At 41.8% G+C, this 20,406-nt stretch overlaps 1 protein-coding gene across 4 annotated transcripts in view; it reads left to right on the forward strand.

Annotated features, from left to right (window-relative positions):
• The window catches only part of ACAP2 (ArfGAP with coiled-coil, ankyrin repeat and PH domains 2), a 140,276-nt gene that overhangs the window by 90,609 nt on the left and 29,261 nt on the right, over positions 1-20,406 (forward strand). For all 4 annotated transcript variants that reach the window (XM_074190584.1, XM_074190583.1, XM_074190585.1 and 1 more), the window contains exons 10-11: positions 7,415-7,527; positions 20,158-20,209. In XM_074190584.1, coding sequence (XP_074046685.1) covers positions 7,415-7,527; positions 20,158-20,209 — 165 coding nt within the window. The remainder of the gene's footprint in view (positions 1-7,414; positions 7,528-20,157; positions 20,210-20,406) is intronic.

A 20,406-nucleotide genomic window follows, 5' to 3' on the forward strand; every position in this document is an offset into this window, starting at 1 on the left:
CACACAGTGTTGCTGTTCATGTGTCCAATGTTCTTTTGGTTCTACTTCCTACATTCTGCATCAGTTCACACGAGTCTTTCCAGGTGTTTCCAGAAGCTGCCTGCTTATGATTTGTTACAGAGCGATAGGTTTCTACAATGTTTGTTCAATAATCAGCCCCTTAAGAACACGTTCATTCACAGGCTTAATGATCCCAATTAATTCTTCTGACTTATCAAGAGGAGAAAGAAGGAGAACTTGATCCTGGAGAAATATGCCAGAGGAAAACAAAGACCTAAGGGGTGATCCCTGAGAAAGAGAATGCCACCCACATTGTTGGTGGGGGATAGTAGGACAGGAGCATGGGCCCTTGTCACACAAGACCGTATCAAAAATGTTCTGGAAACCCAACATCTCCAGGAGAGTCATTTCCATTTTAAAATATCAAATATCAGATGTGTGTGTTCAAATACTTATGTAATCAGTAACTTTTCAAGTGGAAAAATAAGTTTAATTTAGGCATAATTTTGCTTCAGAATGACTTTGACCATTCCCTTTGACCACATAAGTAAGCTGGTTCCCAATTTCCCCTGAAGAATCTTTTATTTGGACTATTTCAAGCTTGAAGGTATTGCATGACTTCCACCTAGTTATGGCCAAAACTGCTGAAGACTGTGCCTTCCCCTTCACAGCCGTGTTAGCAATCTCTTTGTCTGTAGAACTGAACACACTTTATTTTTAGAGGAAACCACTAAATGGAGGAGAAAGGAGACTAGAGACAGCCAAGGAATTAGAAAGTGCATATAAGAGAAGCCGCTTAGCTGTTATTTAGCTTCTCTCCTCTTGGGAGTTCAGGAGGGTAGAACAAGAAGATTCATTAAAAGGGGATCCACAGCTAAACTAAGGAAATGACCAGAGGCCTTAGGCCTCCTTGGTTTGTCCCTCTGTAGAAACCAGGGCTGGCCTAGACCACTGGCCACAGTGGTCATACTGTCTCACTGGACTAGTCCATAGGATGAACTACCAGTAAGGCCTCAGACTGATTTGTAGACCACTAAATGTAATTCTAGTTATGACTTCTCACTTAATTTAAAAATCTGCATTTTAGATTAGTTTCTTATCAAAGTTATTTTACGTGAATCATGATATATATTTTATTCTTTTCTCTTAAATGCTACCACAAGGCCGCATTACAGGTAAAAATGCCTATTAACCAAAAAATTATTCTTAAAGGCTGTTTTTATTTATTAGCTTATGTAAACCATGTCTGATAAACTTTTTGGTCTTGGCACAAGATCAAAGCCATTAGGAAAATTTCAGTACCCTGTTTATCATTTGCAACATTTGTTCCTACTCTGCACATACAACTTTATAGCCACAGTCATGTTGGTGGGCTTGGTACTTAAGCCCCATGACAGTAGGTGCCATGGCCTAATTGGTTTTTTCCCCTTTCTTTCCCTGGCACGTGGGAAGCATTGAATACATGTTTGTTGACTGACTGATGAACCAACTGAAAAGTGTTCTAACATGGTCGTTTACTATCTCCTCTGTTTTGTGGTCACTTCTTTTGGAATGCAATCGGATGGGCTCTTGTGGTATAAACTTGTTCAATAGGAATCCCTGATCATTTTAAAAGTTGTTTTTCTTTTTTCATCCAAATTTGATTTCATTTTAAAAATTCATCTACTGTGCAATGCTAATTAATTTGCAATCAGTCAAACTCATCTTTACTAAGTAGGAGCAAAAGATTTCTCCAAGATATCATTGCTGCTAAACCTTTTTTTTTAATGTTATTTTTTCCATTATAGGCAAAGATAGTTTTTTCATCTTTTTGTAAGCATTTGAGTTCCACACTTTTCTACCCCTTCCTCATGACAGTGAGTGATCTGATATAGTTATACATGTGCAATCATTTTTAAAAAAAAACTAAGGCAGTGGGGTTAAGTGACTTGCCCAAGGTCACACAGGTAGGCAATTATTAAGCACTTGAGGCTGAATTTGAACTCAGGTCCTCCTGACTCCAGGGCTGGTGCTCTATCTACTGTGCCACCACCCCTACAATCATTTTTAACCCATTTTCATATTACCTATGTTGTGAAAGAAGATTGCCAGCTTATTTTTGCAAACATGGAGATGTGTTGGTTTACAAAAGCTCATCATAGATATTTTTAGAAGACTTAAAAATGAATCCCCCATTCAGGAGAATGTCTTTGGGTTTAAGGTGTCTGTAATTTAAATTCGGGAACATGCTAAAAGCTGGGATACAGGAGAAGGCAATTTAAAAAACCCAACCAACCACCACCCACATCTGATGGTGATGCCTTTCAAGATTTGGGTATAACTAGGGTCAACAAGAGATGGAGCTGTTTGCGATGCAGTTCTGCTGTTTTCCTTAATCCATGGTCTTATACGAGGTGTGCCTGAGTGTTCATCAGTCTTTTTTGATGCAGGTACATTGTGCTGTTTGGTCCTTCCACAATCAGTCCCTTTTCTAGTTGATGGTAGTGGCTTCACTGACCTTATTTTACTATCTTCCTTCTTGGAGATCTCTTCTGAGATATTAGGTTGACCTGGTTGTTGTATGCCCGTGAAACCTGGTCGATGAATACTAGGCCAGGAAACTGAAGGGCTTCTATTTGAATTGTCTTAGGAAGGTTCTGAAGATCACCAGGCAAGAATAACTGAGAATAGCACTGAGATCCTCTTTTGAACTGAACTGAGCTGCCAAGCATTCAAACTTTACTGCAGAGAGTATAAATCTGGTGGGCTGATCACATTGTTTGCCTAAAAGACTATTTTATAGAGCATTCATACAAGGTTGGTGCTCATGTGGAGGTTATAAGTAGCGATACAAGGACACTCTCAGGATCTCTCTGAAGATCTTTGGAATTAGTTGCATAACATGGTTGTCACTGGCAAAGGACCTCCCAGCATGGTGAGTGAAGAATTGTAGGAGCTCACAAGAAATGTGAGAGTCAGCTCCACTCCAGATGTTCATGTGGGCCTGATCCCTGGTCAGGATTTACAATGGAGGAAAGAGAAAAAGGCGGAAGACAGTAAGTCAGTTCTCTTCCTGTGTTACTTGAAATCTGCATAACAAAGCATCTTTTTATTATTGACCTGCTTCCTTTTTGATCTTTGCTGATAACTATTAGACATCATTTAGCCAAATTTTATGTCAGTCTTGTCAGTTCAGATTGTTGAGCTAGCGTTTGACTGACACATGTGATTGACAGAATGGCCACGGGATTTTCATGCCTCCAAATTCTGCTATCCCTCTTTCTAGGAGAAGAGTATGACCCTTTAGTTTGTTTTATGAACTTTTATTTAGTTTTCTGAAATCATGATGCTAACTTATGGATCATCTTGGTTTTAGCTGAGGCAACTAAGTGGTACATAGATAGATTGCTGATTGTGGAGTCAGGAAGACTTGAGTTCAAATCCAGTCTCAGACATTTTCTACTTGACAACCCTGGACAAGTCTGAAACATCTCCAGCCTAGCAGAAAATAGTCACTGAAAGCCTTCTAGAACTCTGGGATGACAGAATTGAATTGGTGTTCATTCTGTTTGCTAGAGAAAAGCAATAGGTATAAATCTTAGCTAGGCTTTATTTTATATGAAAATTGGTAAATGTGGAAAGGAACAAAATAGTGGCATAATGAATAAAGTGCCAGGCCTGGAGTAAGGGAGACCTAAGTTCAAATTTGGCTTCAGATACTTACTAGCTATGTGATCCTGGGCAAGTCATTTAACTGGAGGTGCCTCAGTTTCCACATCTGTACAATGAGCTAGAGAAGGAAATGGCTAAGCACTCAGCATCTCTGCCAAGAAAACCCTGAATGAGATTACAAAGAACTAGATGTGCCTGAAAACAACTGAACAACAACATGAAATTTGAAAAGAATATTTGAAATGCCTTTCGGGGGAGGAATCAATGGAGCAGCCAATAGAAATGCTTTAAAAAGAAGAAAAGCATGGTTTCTTGGGAAACATGTAATTTTAAACCTTTGTAAGAACCCTTAATGTTTAGAGAACTGTCTCTTCTTACAGTGTGCACCCCATAAAGTTGCAGCCACTGCTTAGGAATCCTGTTGGAACTGGAGTTGCTTGGTTCTGTAAGCCCTTGCAGAAGAGTGATTGAGGCAGTTGGAGAGAAGAGCCTGCCCCGTTAGTGGGACTTGTGTCTGTTCTGGGCCAGGAAAACCAATAGACTTTTTAATCTCTTGGAAACAACTGAACATAATTACAAAGAGAAAAAAAAAAAGAATCTTCTCCTCCTCCTGGAACTCTTTTAGCTTTGAGACCCAAAGAATGAGAAATGCTTGTGCTAAAACTCATCAGTCCCAGGGGACATCTGTGACAGTCCCAAGTTCATTGACTCTTCAGGCACCAGGATCATTTTGTGTTGGGTAGATACTCAGAAAACAAGAGTAGTCTCTTGCCAAGGCCTTCCTTGCATGGCACAATCTGCCCGAACTCCAACTTTGTTGGTCTGACCTCTTCAAACTTTCCACGTCATGAGGAGACATTGGAGGCATACCATATAGGAAGTACATGAAGCAAAAGGGTGCAGGAAAGTTGTGGGAAAAAACAAGGAATAACAAATAGATTCAGAATTGGCCTGTTGCCTATGACCTCGAATGAGACCCAGAGCAAGGTCTCCAGCCTTGAAGAGAACATGAGCAGGACTCCCACCACATCAAAAGACCAAATAGATCGAAATCCTGTTTTCACTGCCGGAAATAATGCCGAGGGCATAAGAGCACAGACTCACGAATCTGCCAATTATCACAATGCCCTCCTGGTCCCCCTGTTAGAACCCTCAGAGAGCTTACTAACTATTTCCTTTTGCTCTGAACTACTTGAAAATTAGCTCCCTGTGTCATCTGTGATTCTGTTCAAGTCCCTGCTGCACATGGTTCACAGAACAGGATTGAGGACAGTCCCCTTCAGCCCCCTCCAAGGTGACATCAAACAAGGGGCTCAAGACCAACTGCCTTACTCAACCAACTTAAAGTTGTCCCCAGGCTGTTCCCATATTGTTTCTCTTTTGCCCTCTCAGACTGGGAGTGGACTCAGGTCTTGGAGGCCCAGCTGAGTCTTGGGAAGATTTTTTTGGTTGTTTTAAAATTTGGACAAAACTTGGGTCATTCCTAAGGCTTTATTATATGGTGGCCACAGAAGAGGATTGTATGTGGCAACTGTGGACTGTGTCAGTTTAGCAAAGGATATCCTTGTGCTAGCACACACCACAATGGAGGCTGAGGGCAGTATGGGCTGGCCAAGCTTCCTTTTTTTTAATTTGGTGAATTCTAAGGTAGGACATTAGCTGAACCCCTCTAATACAGCACAGTATGCATAGAAGAAAGAGTGGTGGGGATGTGGAAGGAGCCCCAGACCTGGCATCCTAAGACTCAGGTTCAGATCCTCTTTTAGATGTGCACTGGACTTTGGGCAGGTCATTTCTGCTCCCCTATAAAGTGAGGGAAAGCATCAAATATGCGTCTCTCAATGACTCCCTACAATGACTAGATGAAAATGGAACTGGAAAATAATACACCTGTGGATCCTTTTGCATGTTTCGGTGGACCAGCTTGATCCCACTTGTCTATGTGTCCTCAGTGATGTCTTCCCTCTCAGGATCTGGAATTTTTTGTTTCCCTCCTGCTTCTGTGTTCATGGGTGAATGCCAGGAGGTCTGTCTGGTTCTAAGTGTGCTTCTTTATAAAATGATGGTCTTGGTAGTCTGTGATTTGGTTGCACAAGACTTAAGTACTTAGAAAACTGTACCAAAACAGTACTCAAACTGGAAAGCCCATTCCAAATTTCAGAACTGGAAAAAAAATCAGATCTGTATCTAAATAGGAAATACTTCCCTCTATCTAGCAGGGGCTTGTTAGCCCCCCCCCCCCCCGGAAGAATCATCACTAGCATTACTATAGCATTTTCAGGTGCCATTGTAGTTCTGACCATAGATGATGCCAGCTAAAGATCCAGTAGTGTTATTCCCATGACCCTTACTGGACAGCTTCCAGGAAACCAGTCTTTGGGTTCCAGGGGCAGCAAGGTTGAAGTAGATGGTCTGAGAGGAAAGGTACTGAATGTTAGTTCATCGAGAGACCGATTGGTCACATCATGTCATCAAAAATTATAGGCTGGTGCTTGCCCAGTATTGATGGTGTTTGAGGTTCTAGTATAGGAGCAAGAGAAATCAAATTTCAAAGACCAAGAGACTCCCACAGCATTCAGACCATCATCAGTAGCCCCTCATTATAGTAAACATTGTGCGAGTCATGTCACCAGTCACTAGGTGCAGAGGTCCTCTTCTGTACCAATGGACAGATATAAAAAGGTTTCCATGTATTAATTCATTTGATCCTTACTATAGCCCTAGAAGATAGATCCTGTTATTATCCCCATTTTACAGATGAGGAAACTAAAGCAGATAGAGGTAAAGTGACTTGCCCAGGGAAGCAAGCTTGGACTCGGGTCTTCGTGATTCCCAAGCCACACCTTCTGCCTGCTTAGCTTCCCTCGGAGGCCACAGGGGTGGTCCACCTGTTTTAATGCCTCACCTTCACCAGTGGTCCTGGTTGCCCAGGGTCCAAATCTGGAGGGAACTCAGTTTCTAGAAGGAGGAAAAGACTTTTCATTCTCTTCTTGGCTTCATGAGGAAAGTTGCTAGTGCTTGTGACTAGGGTTTCCCCAAAGAAGAGAGAGAAATTATTGTTCAAATGTGAATCAGTTATGGAATAGACTTTCTTCCCTTAGAGAAGCATCAAGTCTTAACAACAATCAGGAGCCCTTCTCAAAAGCCCAACCACCAATGAATTAACTTGTCCTTGGACAGATCAGAAGTTTCATTCCTCTGGGGAGGCCTTCAAAAACCCTGAGAAGTGGTGATCCAGCCTCTGCTTAAAGGCCTTCAGCAGTTCCCATCACTGTCCTCTGCTTACTACTGGGGCATTATGGTAAAGATACTTCTCTCCCTCCCCCATGGAGCCAAAATCTGGCTGTCCTTCCTACTTCTGGTTGTGTCTTGGAGTCAGGCAGATTACACCTAGTCCCTCTTGCCTGTCAGGGCCCTCTCACCATGTTAACTCTTGCCTCCCCATGACTCTCCCTTCAAGCCTGTATCATATTCAGACAAGGAAGAAGCAAAGACAGGATGACCCCAAATGGTACCCATCAGATTTTTAAAAGTATACCTTATGCATTTCATACAGCTAAGAGTTTTTTAAACAGATCTAAAGAGTGGTACAGATGATTCTCCCATTGATTTTGGAACTGTCCAACCTTGACTCTGGCCTCTGAGCAGAGGCCTGAAGGGTCACAGGTATGAGTCTAGAGTCCAGGGGGGCACCAACCACGAGGTGGCCCAGTCTGGATCTGAGACTTCACATCTAAAGAGCTCCTTCTGTTGTTTGACCTAGGATTTCTCCAGCGATGACACCAAGCTAGAATATAATGTGGATGCAGCCAATGGCATCGTCATGGAAGGTTATCTGTTCAAACGTGCCAGTAATGCTTTCAAGACTTGGAACAGGTAAAGTGTTTTAAATACTCATATCTGCAGATGCATATATATATGCATTACATGTTCTTCGTCTCCTCTGATTGTATAACGTGATTAGCTCATTCTTATTTATACTCCATCAGACAAGTTGCATTTTAAGGAAACGGGTGGGGAAGTTACTATTATAAAAAAAATCTTAAATTCTAAAAATTGTCAATTTTTTATTGTTGTTAATATCAAAAAGTTGGCTGATTCTCAGAAGTGACCAGTTTTTCAAAGTCTTTGATGTGCAATCCAGCCACCATGTTGAATCTATGCCAGCCAGTAACTAAGTCCTGTAGTCATTGTGTGTGAGTCTTAAATGAAGTCCACCACACCAATGAAGAAAAGCTGCCAACAATTCATGGTTTGATTTGCTTGGGGCTACCTGGGAAGGAGACTTACTTCAAGGAACAGAGTTGTAAGCTCCATGCTTGCTTTGAGATTCCGTGATCCTGTGAAAGTGATGGTGCTCCTGGATGCTTTCATATCATAGAGGGAACCTACAGCAGGGACGTTGTCTAAGAATCAGTGATAGTTGGATTAGATCGGAAGTCTAAGACCCTTGGATACTTGAGCTTATTAACTGTATGAGTTACAGTTTCGTCCCCTAACAGGAGATTATTTTGACATAGTTCATTTTTCCTCTTAAAAGAGAAGTACTCCCCTCCCCCCCAAAACCCCCCCACCAGGTTTACTCTCCTTATTGAGTAGATGATATATGGTGAATTTTTAATATCTGTAGAGTTTTTAATTTTTAATTTAGTTAAATGTTAAGACAAACTGAGAAATGTACAATTGGTACATCAGCTGTAGGTATAGCCACCTTTTTTGGTTACTAATTTTTGTCCAAGTCTGTAAGTGTTTTCTTAAGTTCTGTCTTTAGACCCCTGCCCAATGTCCATGACACAAGTGGACTTGAAGAACCAATTTTGGCTTACTGGAAGGTTCACATGCTGTGTGGGAGCCATCCCCTTCTTGGAAATGTCCTTCTGATGGCAGTGACAATAGCATGTGAAAGCCCTCCAACTCTGGAGACAAGGAGGGTCTGTGCCAGGGGCTGACCTGGTTGTTCTCTGGTCATTATTTTAGTTGGGTGGGACTTAGCTCAGAAAAGCTTGACTGGGCTCTTGGCAAGAAGGCAACTCTCTTGTTTTATTGCCCTGAGTAGGACTGAGAATAAAGGTCTAGACTTGTCAGGGACTTCCTTTCACTGGAGAGAGTCAAAAGGGAACCTTGTTCAAAGAGATGATGATGACTAGGCACTCCCCATTCACCCATCCTGCTGCATGGCGTGGCTTCTGGTTGCAGTCCACAGTTATGTGGTTGGGGCATCCCAAGATGGTGGAGCCCCAGGAGAGGTTTGTCTGTCACTTTATTCTATTAAATAGGGGAATATCAAAGGAAATTCTTCAACCTACTACAGTGAGAAAGGAGCCAAAATCCATGACCCAGGGGAGGTACTTTCCCCTTGGGGAAGAAAAAAATTAATCATTTTCCTTTAGGTTATCTGATTTCCATGAATTGTTATAAAGAGAAAATAAGATTAAACTATTCAAACAACAATTCTTGACTCATCAATCATTCAAGGACAGTATGACAGTGCAGAGAGAGGCAGCTCGTTCCAGGGTGATTCTGCCCAATTTCTATAACAGTGAAATCACAGGCCTACCATTAAGGGGTTGTGAGGCTCCAGGGAGGCCAGATTGATAAAGCTTTTGGCCCATCATCTGCCTGTCTGCCTTCTCACCCTAAAGATATGACCATTATTTTAATAGATTGACCACTTGATTGATGGGTTGTAATGTGAAAATACTAACTATTGATTTCTATTACTAAGACCAAGAGACATTTGAAAAAAAGTAAATAATCCATTTTCATCTCACTTTCCTGTGTTGCTAGAGTTATACTTTAGAATGTGCAATGATGTTCATTAGTTCCATCCAGAAGACTAAAATAAAGGAAGTGATGCTGAGAGGATTCATAAGCAAAGATGTCCCTCTTTCCTGAGATGAAAGAGCATGTTCACAAACCTCACTTAAACATGGGAAGGAATTTTGGGGGAAGAGAAGGAGAAATTGGCAGAAAACAAATGTGCCTGATTTTGTCCCTGACTTGGTGGGGCCTGCAGAGACTCTGCCAGGCTTGCAGTCAGAGGTGCCTGCTCCTCTTCTCTGTATAGCGCCTTTTGCCCTGGCTTGCCATGTCGCGATTCTGTCTTTGAGCTGTCTGGCAGTGTGACTGGCACTGTATCGGTGGTCGTCTTTGTGCTTTTTGATCTGACAGTGTGCTCTGAGCTTGACCTTCTTTCCCATGCTCCCTGAACTGGAGAGGGGACTTTGGAAGGGGTGCCATACTCAGGATGCTTCATTCCAGAGGCTTTGCCTCCCAAATCATTGATGCTCTTGCATGGCCCCAACATGACATATTCTGTAAGAGCAGCTGTCTTGACCCAGGGAGAGTGGGTAGCATTTGGAGTCTGGTTGCCCAAGTTTACTGTTTCGAGCCTCAGTTTCCTCATCTGTGAAATGGGGATAAAAATGGGTTTCTTGCCCCAGGAATTGAGGAAAGTACCCATATGAAGGTGGTAGCTTTTTAAAATTGTAAATACTGGCCAAGATTCCTCTCTGGGTTGCTCTCAATAAGAGGTCAGACTGTGTAGACCTGATAGCTTCCTGTCATCATTTTAATAATGCTTCCGTGGGGCCAATTTCATTCCATTCAGCCATCAGTGGGATCCTGCTGACCAGGCTTTGGTCAGATAGGATTCCAGGCCTTGTGGAGCTCACTGTATCTGGGTTTGCACCTGTGGGTGATAGCAACCCAGAAGAAATCATTCAAAAAGAAGGCATCCATGGTCATTCAAAGTGTGCTTGGAAGCCACTTAACCCCATTGCCTTGCAAAAAAACCCCAACAAAAAACAAAAAAATCAAAGTGTGCTTGGAAATTTCCAAGGTCTTAGGAAGGAGGGAGGGCAAATTTCCCAACCTTACACATTAGACAGGTAGGACAGTGGTCTTATTGATGGAGGAACAGGGCAGAGGCACCTTGGGAAAGGAGTTCACAGACTCAGACTGACTCAGTCAAGGAGAATTTGTCAAAGTATAAGATTCTCAAAACTAATATCCTCGGGGGCAGTTAGGTGGCACAGTGGATAGAGCACTGGTCCTGGAGGGAGGAGGACCTCAGTTCAAAGCCGGCCTGAGACACTTAATAATGTGGCCTTGGCAAGTCACTTAACCCCATTGCCTTGCAAAAACCTAAAAAAAAAAAAAAAAAAAAACCGAAACAAACAAATAAAATCCTGGTGAAGATTTATTTCTGTAGAGAGTATTCAGCTTCAGATCAGTCACCTTGCCAAATTTGGTAAGAAATTAAAACTCCTGGGTCTTTTCTCCTTTTGTTAACTACAAACTCAGGAGGACAATGATCAGGATGCTGGGGACCCTGTCCTGTCAGGAAGAGATGACAGAAGATCAGATAGTATTGTACAAGCAGGATAGTCTTTGAGGAGCAGTTTGGGCATAGTAATATTGTACAACTTTAATGATCAGACCACAAAAGGAGGTTAATAATTTTCTCTATTCTCTGTATAAAAATCAATACTTTCCTTGTCTAAGAGAGGGTCTTAGAGAATAAAACTTAAAAATGTATTTAAAAAAAAAGTATGCTTGGAAGGACTGGGGTTCTCCTGACCTTTTAGGGAGGAAGGACAGTAGACATGTGGGGGTTTGTGGGAGGCTAAGAGGAAAAAGTATTTATGTACTGCAGACAGACAGCTGAGAAGACTAATCCCTCCCCCCGAAGTGTTGACTCAGCAACCTGGGTCCCACAACCTTCAGTTTTTAAGAGGTGCACAAGCCAGTCCAGGGGCACTAATTGCATGTACTCACTCCCCTGCCCCCCCCCTTCCATCAGCTCCTCCCTGTCCCCTTGCAGAAGCTTGTTCTTGCTGGGACAGAAGCATGGCAGTTTGTAAGAGTCAGCATAGGGGCAGCTAGGTGGCACAGTGGATAGAGCACCAGCCCTGCAGTCAGGAGTACCTGGGTTCAAATCCGACCTCAGACACTTAATAATGACCTAGCCGTGTGGCCTTGGGTAAGTCACTTAACCCCATGGGGCAACTAAGTAGTGCAGTAGATAGAATACAGGCCCTGAAGTCAGGAGTACCTGAGTTCAAATCCGGCCTGAGACAATAATTACCTAGCTGTGTGGCCTTGGGCAAGCCACTTAACCCCATTGCCTTGCAAAAACTAAAAAAAAAAAAAAAAAAAAGTCAGCATAGATCCCCCAAACTGCCCAAGTGAAGGGCATAGCATCCATCTGGGGCCACTCTGTCTTCTTTTCTTCCCCCCTCCCCGCCTGAAATACTCAGATTGATCATATGACCAGCATGGGACCTGATAGAGTGCAGTTTGAGGTTAGCCCCCCAAAGGAAACAGCATTCAAAGGGAAAGCAGTCAGGTGGTGACTGTGGGGAAATGGAAAGAAAAGCTTGGGAAATCACCCAAGACCTCTGGCAGAAGACTACTCAATTAAAGACCTTGACTATAAGCAGATAAACCAGCAGGGGAAGCTATTTATAACTGAAGGGCTTATGACTCCAGATCAGCAAAATGAGGCTAAATATCTAGAAACAGGTATTATAAGTAATAGGAAAATGAATTAGGCCTCTCCCTGAAGCAAGTTCCCAATGATTTAAAAAACCTGTGACCATCATAATAGAAAGAATTGGAAGAAGAGAAAACCTTGAATCCCCAGTGGCAAGTCTTCAACACAAAGAAGACTAACTGATTGGAAATGCACATGCACAGAAGTGAAGGAGAGTCTGGAAGAAGAAGAAAAAAGCAGAAATCAGTAATTGTTTTTTATATATGATCTCCCTAAAAGCAGACTTGCTGATCTCAAAGACAATTTAAGGATTATAGGTCACGCAGAAGAATTCGAGTCAAAAACCTGCCCCAGTATAAGAAGTGATACCAGAAAATGCACAGAACTTACCCAAAATATAAAGTGCAAGATAAACAAATAGAGTAATCAAGGACAACTGCCATAGAATAACAGCGGATGAACTCTTAGGAGACTTCTTGCTTAAAGTTCATAAGAAAACAAGGTTGAGGGGGCAGCTAAGTGGCACAGTGGATAAAGCACCAGCCCTGGAGTCAGAGGAGGGCCTGAGTTCAAATTCAGCCACAGACACTTAATAATTACCTAGTTGTGACCCTGGGCAAGTAAAAAAAAAAACAGTTGAAAGGATAGACAAATAGAAATGACAGATAAATAGACCTGAAGCATGAGACTAAAACTTTCTAATATCCCACCCATAAATTTCAGAATGACAGGGCTCACTCAAAAAAGAAAAACAAAAGAAGAGAAAAATATTGAAGGAAATATACTTGAATTGAGTCAATGATTTTTTTTTTTTTTAGTCAGTGATTAAAGAAGGTAGAATAATCCCTTCAATCTCAGGAAGAAGAGCGTTTATAGAAGTTTAGGTGAGGAGACAAAAGAAAGAAGTGAATCGATCAATAAACATTTGATAAGAGATTATTGTAGGCCAAGTGGGACCTGGAGTCAGATCCAAGTTCAAATCTGTGGGTCCCTGGACAAGACCCTTCATCCAGTTTTCTCATCTGCAAAATGAACTGGAGAAGGAAATGGCCCACCACTCCAGCATCTCTGCTATGAAAACTCAAAATGGGGTCACACTGAGTCAGACATGACTGAAATGATTGAACAATATGATGTTTCATGTATCATGCTAAGTTCTCAGGATAGAAAGAAAGAGAAAAATCAGTCCCTGCCCTTCAGGAGCTTATGATCTAATGGGGAGGCAGCATGTAAACAAGAATATACAAAGCAAAATACATACAGAATAAGTAGGAAATAATTAAGAGGGAAGGGAAGGGAAATTTTTAGAAGAGAGGCCAGGGCAGAAACTGAAGAGCCCTCAAGGGTAGAGGGTGTGATCTGGAGGAGATCCAGCAAAGGAGACAGAAGGAGCAACCAGAATGGTGGGAGAAGAACCAGGGGAGAGATAGGCGGTGGGGTGTCCTGAAAACCTAGAGCAGAGAGAGGGACCCATAGCGTCCAGGGTAGCTGAGAGGTCAAGGAGAATGAGGACTTTGAGATAATGAGCTAAGGGATCTCTGCTAACTTTGAAGAGAGCAATTTCTGTAGAACGAGATGAATGGTAACTGGATGGTATGGGCTTAAAAGGAGGAGAGGAGAGTGAGTGAGGCATCCATTCTGGATGACCCTTCAAAGAGTTTAGTCACAAAGGACAAAAGAAACAGAATGATAGCAGGGATGGAAGGAGACATGGCCATGTTTGTGGGCAGTGGGAAAGGAGCCATCAGAGGGAGAGATTGAAGATGAGAGAGAGTGGAGTTAATCTGTGGGAGGGGATGGGATCCAAGGTGCAGATAGAGGAGTTGACCCTGGTCAGGAGTCAACCATCTCATCACATAAGTCAGGGGTGAAGGAGGAGAGGGGGAGAAGACCACTGAGTGATGGGAGAAGAGGGAGCTCACAAAGACTGGCCTTAATTTTTCTTCTGTAAATTTTGAGGCAAAAGTTTCAGTTGAAAGGAGTAGGGAAGAGAGAGCCATGGAAGGTTGAGGGATAAAACAACTAGAAAGGGGAAATAAAATTTCAGTTTTAGGAGGAGGTACCATAAAAGAACACTTCCTTGGGGGAGGAGAGAGTCTAGGAGAGGAATTGAGCATCTTCAGTGGCTGGAGCATGCAGTGATTTGATATAGAGTGACCACTCATCTCGCTTCAGGAGAAGGGAAATTGGAGCTCCTGTAGGCAGTGACATTCTAGAGAGGACTCGGAGGAGATTTCTTGGCAAATGGGTTGATCCTGGTAGAGGACAAAGCATAGAATGAACTGTACAATTGGTTTTGTAGGAAAATGACTTCCCTGTGGGCAGCTAGGTGACACAGTGGCTAGAGCACTGGCCCTGGAGTCAGGAGGACTGGAGTTCAAATCCAGTCTCAGATGCTTAATAATTACCTAGCTGTGTGATCTTGGACAAGTCTTTTAACCCCATTGCCTTGCAAAAACAAAGAAAAAAGAAAGGAAAATTACTTCCCTGGGATGCTATTTTCTCTCTCACCTACAGAAATGAAGATAAGGGGGATGACATCTTCAAGACATTGTAGAAATTTCTTAAAAGGAGGCCCTGAAATGGATATGTTAGAAGTTTGAGTCCCATGAGGAACACTAGAGAAGGACTCAGTGGGGGACTGGGAAATACGTGGACCATGAATTAAAGAATCAAAGTTTAGAATAGACAGCAAGGGGAGGTCATACAGAGAAGGAGAAGAAATCATTTTGAGAAAAAAGCATAGAAATCAAATTTTTAAAAATTAACAAAAAATAGACTGAAGGGAAAGGCAAAAATGCCTCATTTGACCACTTAGCTGAAAAGAAAAAAAAATGAATAACCAGATCAAAGAGAGAAAGAAAAGAACTAATAAGTTAAGCAAAACCTCAAAATCTGGGAAAGGGAAAATAAACTGGGATGGGTTGGGGAGCATAAGTTTGATGAGAAGAGAGCCACAGGGATTAGGGGCTTTCCTTAAAGTAGATTTCACCAAAATTGGTAAGGGAGAAAATATTGTTTACAGAGGAAAATGGGGGGAAATCCTAATTTGAGGGGAAATAACCATTAGAGACAATTGGAGAAAAAAGAGACAAATGGAGGAAAACAATAAACAGTCCAAAAAAATGTGGAAGAAGGACCTATTGGGTAAGCAAATAAAAGCCCACAGTTACAATTATTTAGGAGAAACCCACCTTAAAAAAGCAGAGACACAGACTAAAAATAATTGTCTGGAGTACAGTTTACATAAGGTGAATTCAGAAAATCAGGATTTGCACACATGCTGTCAAGACAAAGCAAAAACAAGTATTCAAGACACCAGAAGAAGAAATCAGGAAACTACAATGTGCTGAAGGGAATACAAGACAGCAAACCAATGTCATTATTAAAGTCTGAATGCACATAGCTTTTAAATACATAAAGAAGGGCAACGGGGCGGCTAGGTGGCGCAGTGGATAAAACACCAACCTTGGAGTCAGTAGTACCTGGGTTCAAATGCGGTCTCAGACACTTAATAATTACCTAGTTGTGTGGCCTTGGGCAAGCCACTTAACCCCGTTTGCCTTGCAAAAAACCTAAAAAAATATATTTAAAGAAAAAATGCATAGGACTTCAAGAAGACACACAAATAAAATGATAAGCAGAAATTTCAATATCCCTATCTCCATTTTGCACAAGACTAACAAAGACAATCAAATGGGAAAATGTCGACTTGAGAAACTTGAGCTCAGACTTGGCATCTTCCAAGTGGGACTGATAAAGAATGTGCATATTTCTTAACACTGCTTTGGACTTTTACAAACATTGACCATGTACTGGAACCCCCAAGATAACTGCAAACAAATGTAGATAGAAAAACAGAAAGAGAGAAGACAACTTTTAGCCCACAAGGCAATAAAACAAATCAGTTGAGGAAATACAAAACGACACAGTCTCATCTGAAGTCTTAAATCTGAGTGAGTCAGAGAATAAATTATAAAAATAATTAGTAACTTTGTGAAAGAAAATGAAAAAGATATGCTCAGATTTCTAGGATGCAACCAAGGCAGTTTTCAGGGAAAACAATATTCCTACAAGCATACATGAAAGAAATGGAATAGGAAAGAATTATTAATTCCTTGAATATGCATTTTAAAGGTTCAAAAGCCAAGAAATAAACCTAAGATGAGTATAAAAGAAAAGAGAGTAAAAATTTGAGGAAATGTAGATGACCCTAGAAACCCCTAAAACCTGTAGAAATGATAAATTCCCAAATCTCGAGTTTGGAAGAGATAGAATTTGATCCTAGGGGCAGGAGGGAATCCCTGGGGCATCGAGTAGAGAAGTGATTGGTTAGTTGGGTGCTTTGACTTTTCTTTGGAGAATGGGGAGAGACTTAAGGCAGAGGGGTGGCAGGGGTGGCAGAGCCTTGTGTTCTATTAGAGAAATACTATTCAGCATTGCTGAAATGCAGCCCTAAATCCTTGACCTAAGTGTCCTTTGGGAAGTCTTGTCATTTAGGTCTTAACGAAGACAAGTTCTTGGTTTAGAAGTGAGAACAGGGTGAAGAAAGCTTGGCAGGCTGGGTACTAGTGGTGGTGTTGGGACGGAACTATGGTCCTTTTAGATTAAAAAAGGTTCAGTCATGTTTGAACCAAATTATGTAATCCTCTGAGTAGAATTTGTCCATGTCAAACCTTTTAATCATCATGTTTCACTAGAATTAGTTTTCCTTGTACTCCTTGTTCATCTGAGGAGGGAGGCTTCTGAGCTGCTTGCCCTCCAGGGGCCAGAGCACAGAGAGAGAGACTGATGGCCGGGTCTGTGTGAGTGAAAGGGCTCTGCTGTGACCTCTGGGGCTGGGGGCTGGGCACTTCATTCTTGCTCAGTTTTCACATCATGCTCGGCCTTTGCTCATTTTGCTCATTTGCATTTCATTCTTTTTTCTACCTTTCCCATATGTTTTAATTTACCCCATTTTTTCACACGACAGGAGAAAGCCAGATCACATCAGGTACCAATTAGCTTCTTCTTTTCCTCCCATATTCTCCTGTGTTTTCTTTTGGCATGAGAAAGCTCACAATTAACCTCTGTTGCCATTTCACATGGATTACTTGCAATGGATAGGAAGTCTCTTTTTGCACCAAATCTGAAAAATCAAGGTGGAAGAGCTCTTGGGAGGACTGCCTGCCTTGGCATCCCATTTTTATCCTGGCAGAGAACACTTGCTGTATCCCCAGGTCCCGGTCTTTGTGCCACTTCATGGTGGCCAAGCAAGAAGTTTCTGTGTGGCTATTTTCAGTACTGGTAATCAGGAGCCCCTTTGGTATGAGACTAGTTCTGTGGCCAAGAAATTGCGAGGCTCATCTTCCTAAGTGTCCAAAGCCTATTGTTACCGTCATCTACTTTTAAAAAACCAAAGGGTCAAACAAGAAATGGGAGGGGCCCCTAGGTGGTACTATGGATATAGTACCAACCCTGAGTTCAAATCCAGCCAGACAATAATTGTCTAGCCACCAGTGTGACCTTGGGCAAGTCATTTAACCCCACTGCTAAATTAAAAAAAAGAGAGAGAAAGAAATGGAATTTGACCTTAGCAGCATCTCAGAGCTAGCCCATATTGAAGTTTATTTCATTCAACCACTGTGGCACCATGTAAATGACCTAGTCCTTGGAAATGAAATGGAGCTGACCTTGGAAGCAGGAATCTGATCTTAGTTCTTGACTTCTGGGAAGGCTATGAGTCTAGGGCCCACAGAGAGATGGATCTTGGCAGGGAGGAGGTAAATGGTCCATTTGGGTGGCATTGACCACTGAAAATTTGATCTTCAGGTCCTCTGATTGATATTTTTTAAAAAGTATGTAGAAGCATCTCATTGTGGCTGATTTAATTTTATGGCCTTCGACCCTGGCTATGTCTGTCTTTCATAGGAAGTGCGTTGTTACAAAACTTTCTGCTGTTCTGTTGGGCACCCTTGATTTCCTTTCCTGTTGATCGTGTATTGAACAGCCCTGACGTCCATCTGCTGTTTATATGATAGCAGCGTAGCTCTCATCCCCGAGTTTGGTCCATTCCCTAAGAGAATCTAGACTTAGCTCTAGTGCCCTGAGAGGTAGGTGGGGACCACTTCATGGACAATTGAGAGGAGCAACAATTCCACTTACCCTTTTTTATTGGTTTGACTCTGAGATCTGTTATTTTATTTTTTTTCCCCATTGATTCCATCAAGTTCCTTATTTTGTTTGCCAAAGTTAATCTGCATTCCCCAAGTGTACTAAAATGGACAGTGGCTGGAGGTGACCAAGGTGACCTCAGAAAAGAATTCCAGTTAGTGAGATGGTCCACAAAGAGAATTCCCTATTACCTATGAGAGGGCCAGGCATCTGAGCTCAGCAGCCATCTTTTCCATGATTCTTTTTGAGAAAAGCATTCCAAAGAGCTGAAAGTTTGGCAGCTTGTCATGTATGACCTTCCCATGGAGCCCTTGGCCACCATTTTTTTTTGTCCCTGGCAATACAGCTAATGAAGGAGGTGGTAATAGTCATCCTCATGACTGATTGAGTGCAGCTTTTTGATCATTTCCAGAGATTTGTTCCATTGCATGTTCTCCAGTTTGGCTGGGCTGGGCTCTTTCCTTTGCGTGTATAGGCATCCCCTTTAACCTATCTAACCCTCTGTGACCAGAAGCAAAATTAAGACTGGAATGTACCTTTCCTCGCCTGCATTTTGGTGATTTTCTCATAAAAGTCACATTTCCTGGATTCTTGGCTGTGACACCTGTCTTGTTAGATGGCCAAGGCAATACCAAGGGAAAAAAGAATTTACGGTCTCACTGTCCAGCTGTCTACCTTCAAAAGGAGGAATCGGCTGACCATATTGCTGTTGAGTGGATGAATTCCCTTCTGGGGAGACTTTGAATTCATCTTGATAACTGAAATGCTTCTAGGAGCCCAAATTGTTTTGATTGAACACTTCCATGTACCTCTGTTAGAGTGAAAAGGTAGAATTTTCACTGGTAATAGATTCATTACTAACATTTGAAGTTGAAATCAGCTTACAGGGAAGCTAAAGTAAAATGATTGAAATGTTTTAACTTTTAAGTTTGAGGAATTCTGCTTCCCTTAATGAATATCCTGATTGAGGCTGTGAAATTAAAAGAATTTGGGGTCCTTTGACTTTTGATTTACTTTTGAAATGTTCCCATCTTTAATCCTTTTTCTCTCAAGGAGATCATAGGCTCTTGGTTGAGCAGGAGCAGCAGCCACTGCTGCACAGAGCAGAAGGAACCAGCCTGGATGACAAGGTTCACAGTCTGCTCAAGTGAGAGCTTACCCTTTGGAAGTGAGAGGCATACCAGCGGGGAAGCACTCACCCACCCACCACAGACTGACCTTGATTTCAGTTCTGAAATGAGGAATTTCCAGTTTTTTCAGATTACTCCTTGTGCCGGATTGTCTGCTCACCTTCCTCAACTCCTTTATAAGAAAGTGAAGCAGTCAGGAGATTAAATTTATTTCACATTTTCTGCAATGGATGGATGCTATAGGAATAGAGCCAAGGTTTCTCATCCATTCATTCTCCCTCTCTTGCTCCTGTGGTGCTCCTCTCCATACGGACACTGAAAACAGAACCCCAAACGCCATTCCATGGGAATCCTTAGGAAAAACTTCTTTTGTCCAATGGGCTGCTTTTTCCAGTGCTCATTTTTCTATCTAATATAGGAGTACTAAAGAATCCTCTTGATTTAGAGCAGAACTTCATATGCCATAGAAGAACTAATTCAAGTAACTGGATTTCCTTTAATCCAAATTTAAACTCTGCAGTTTACAAACGCTGGCTTTTCCCACTTTTTCATCCTTCTGTGTTGCCACATGCATCTCATACTGACAAAAATGGTCATGATTTAGTTCTAAAAACATAATTTTGTGGGCTGATTTGTATTAGCTTTCCAAAAATTAAAAAATTGTGTTGGTCAGCAAATAAAGTAAAATAGGTTTACAAATAATTCAATTACTTTTTGTTTGTTTAGACGCTGGTTCTCAATACAGAATAATCAGCTGGTGTACCAGAAAAAATTCAAGGTAGGTGCCACTCTGTTCATCAAGGAGGAAAGTACACAGAGTGCCAGGTATTTCCAAAGGCTTGTCCTTTCTTTGCTCAGGATCACTAATTTTCCATCATAGCATTAGGTGGGGAGTCAAACCTATGAAACATTGTTTTCCCAATAAAAAAGATCAAAGTATGATATATGGAAAAACAATCAGAATGTATTTGCCTC

Source organism: Macrotis lagotis, chromosome 6, assembly GCF_037893015.1.
Source record: "Macrotis lagotis isolate mMagLag1 chromosome 6, bilby.v1.9.chrom.fasta, whole genome shotgun sequence".
Classification (NCBI taxonomy): domain Eukaryota; kingdom Metazoa; phylum Chordata; class Mammalia; order Peramelemorphia; family Peramelidae; genus Macrotis; species Macrotis lagotis.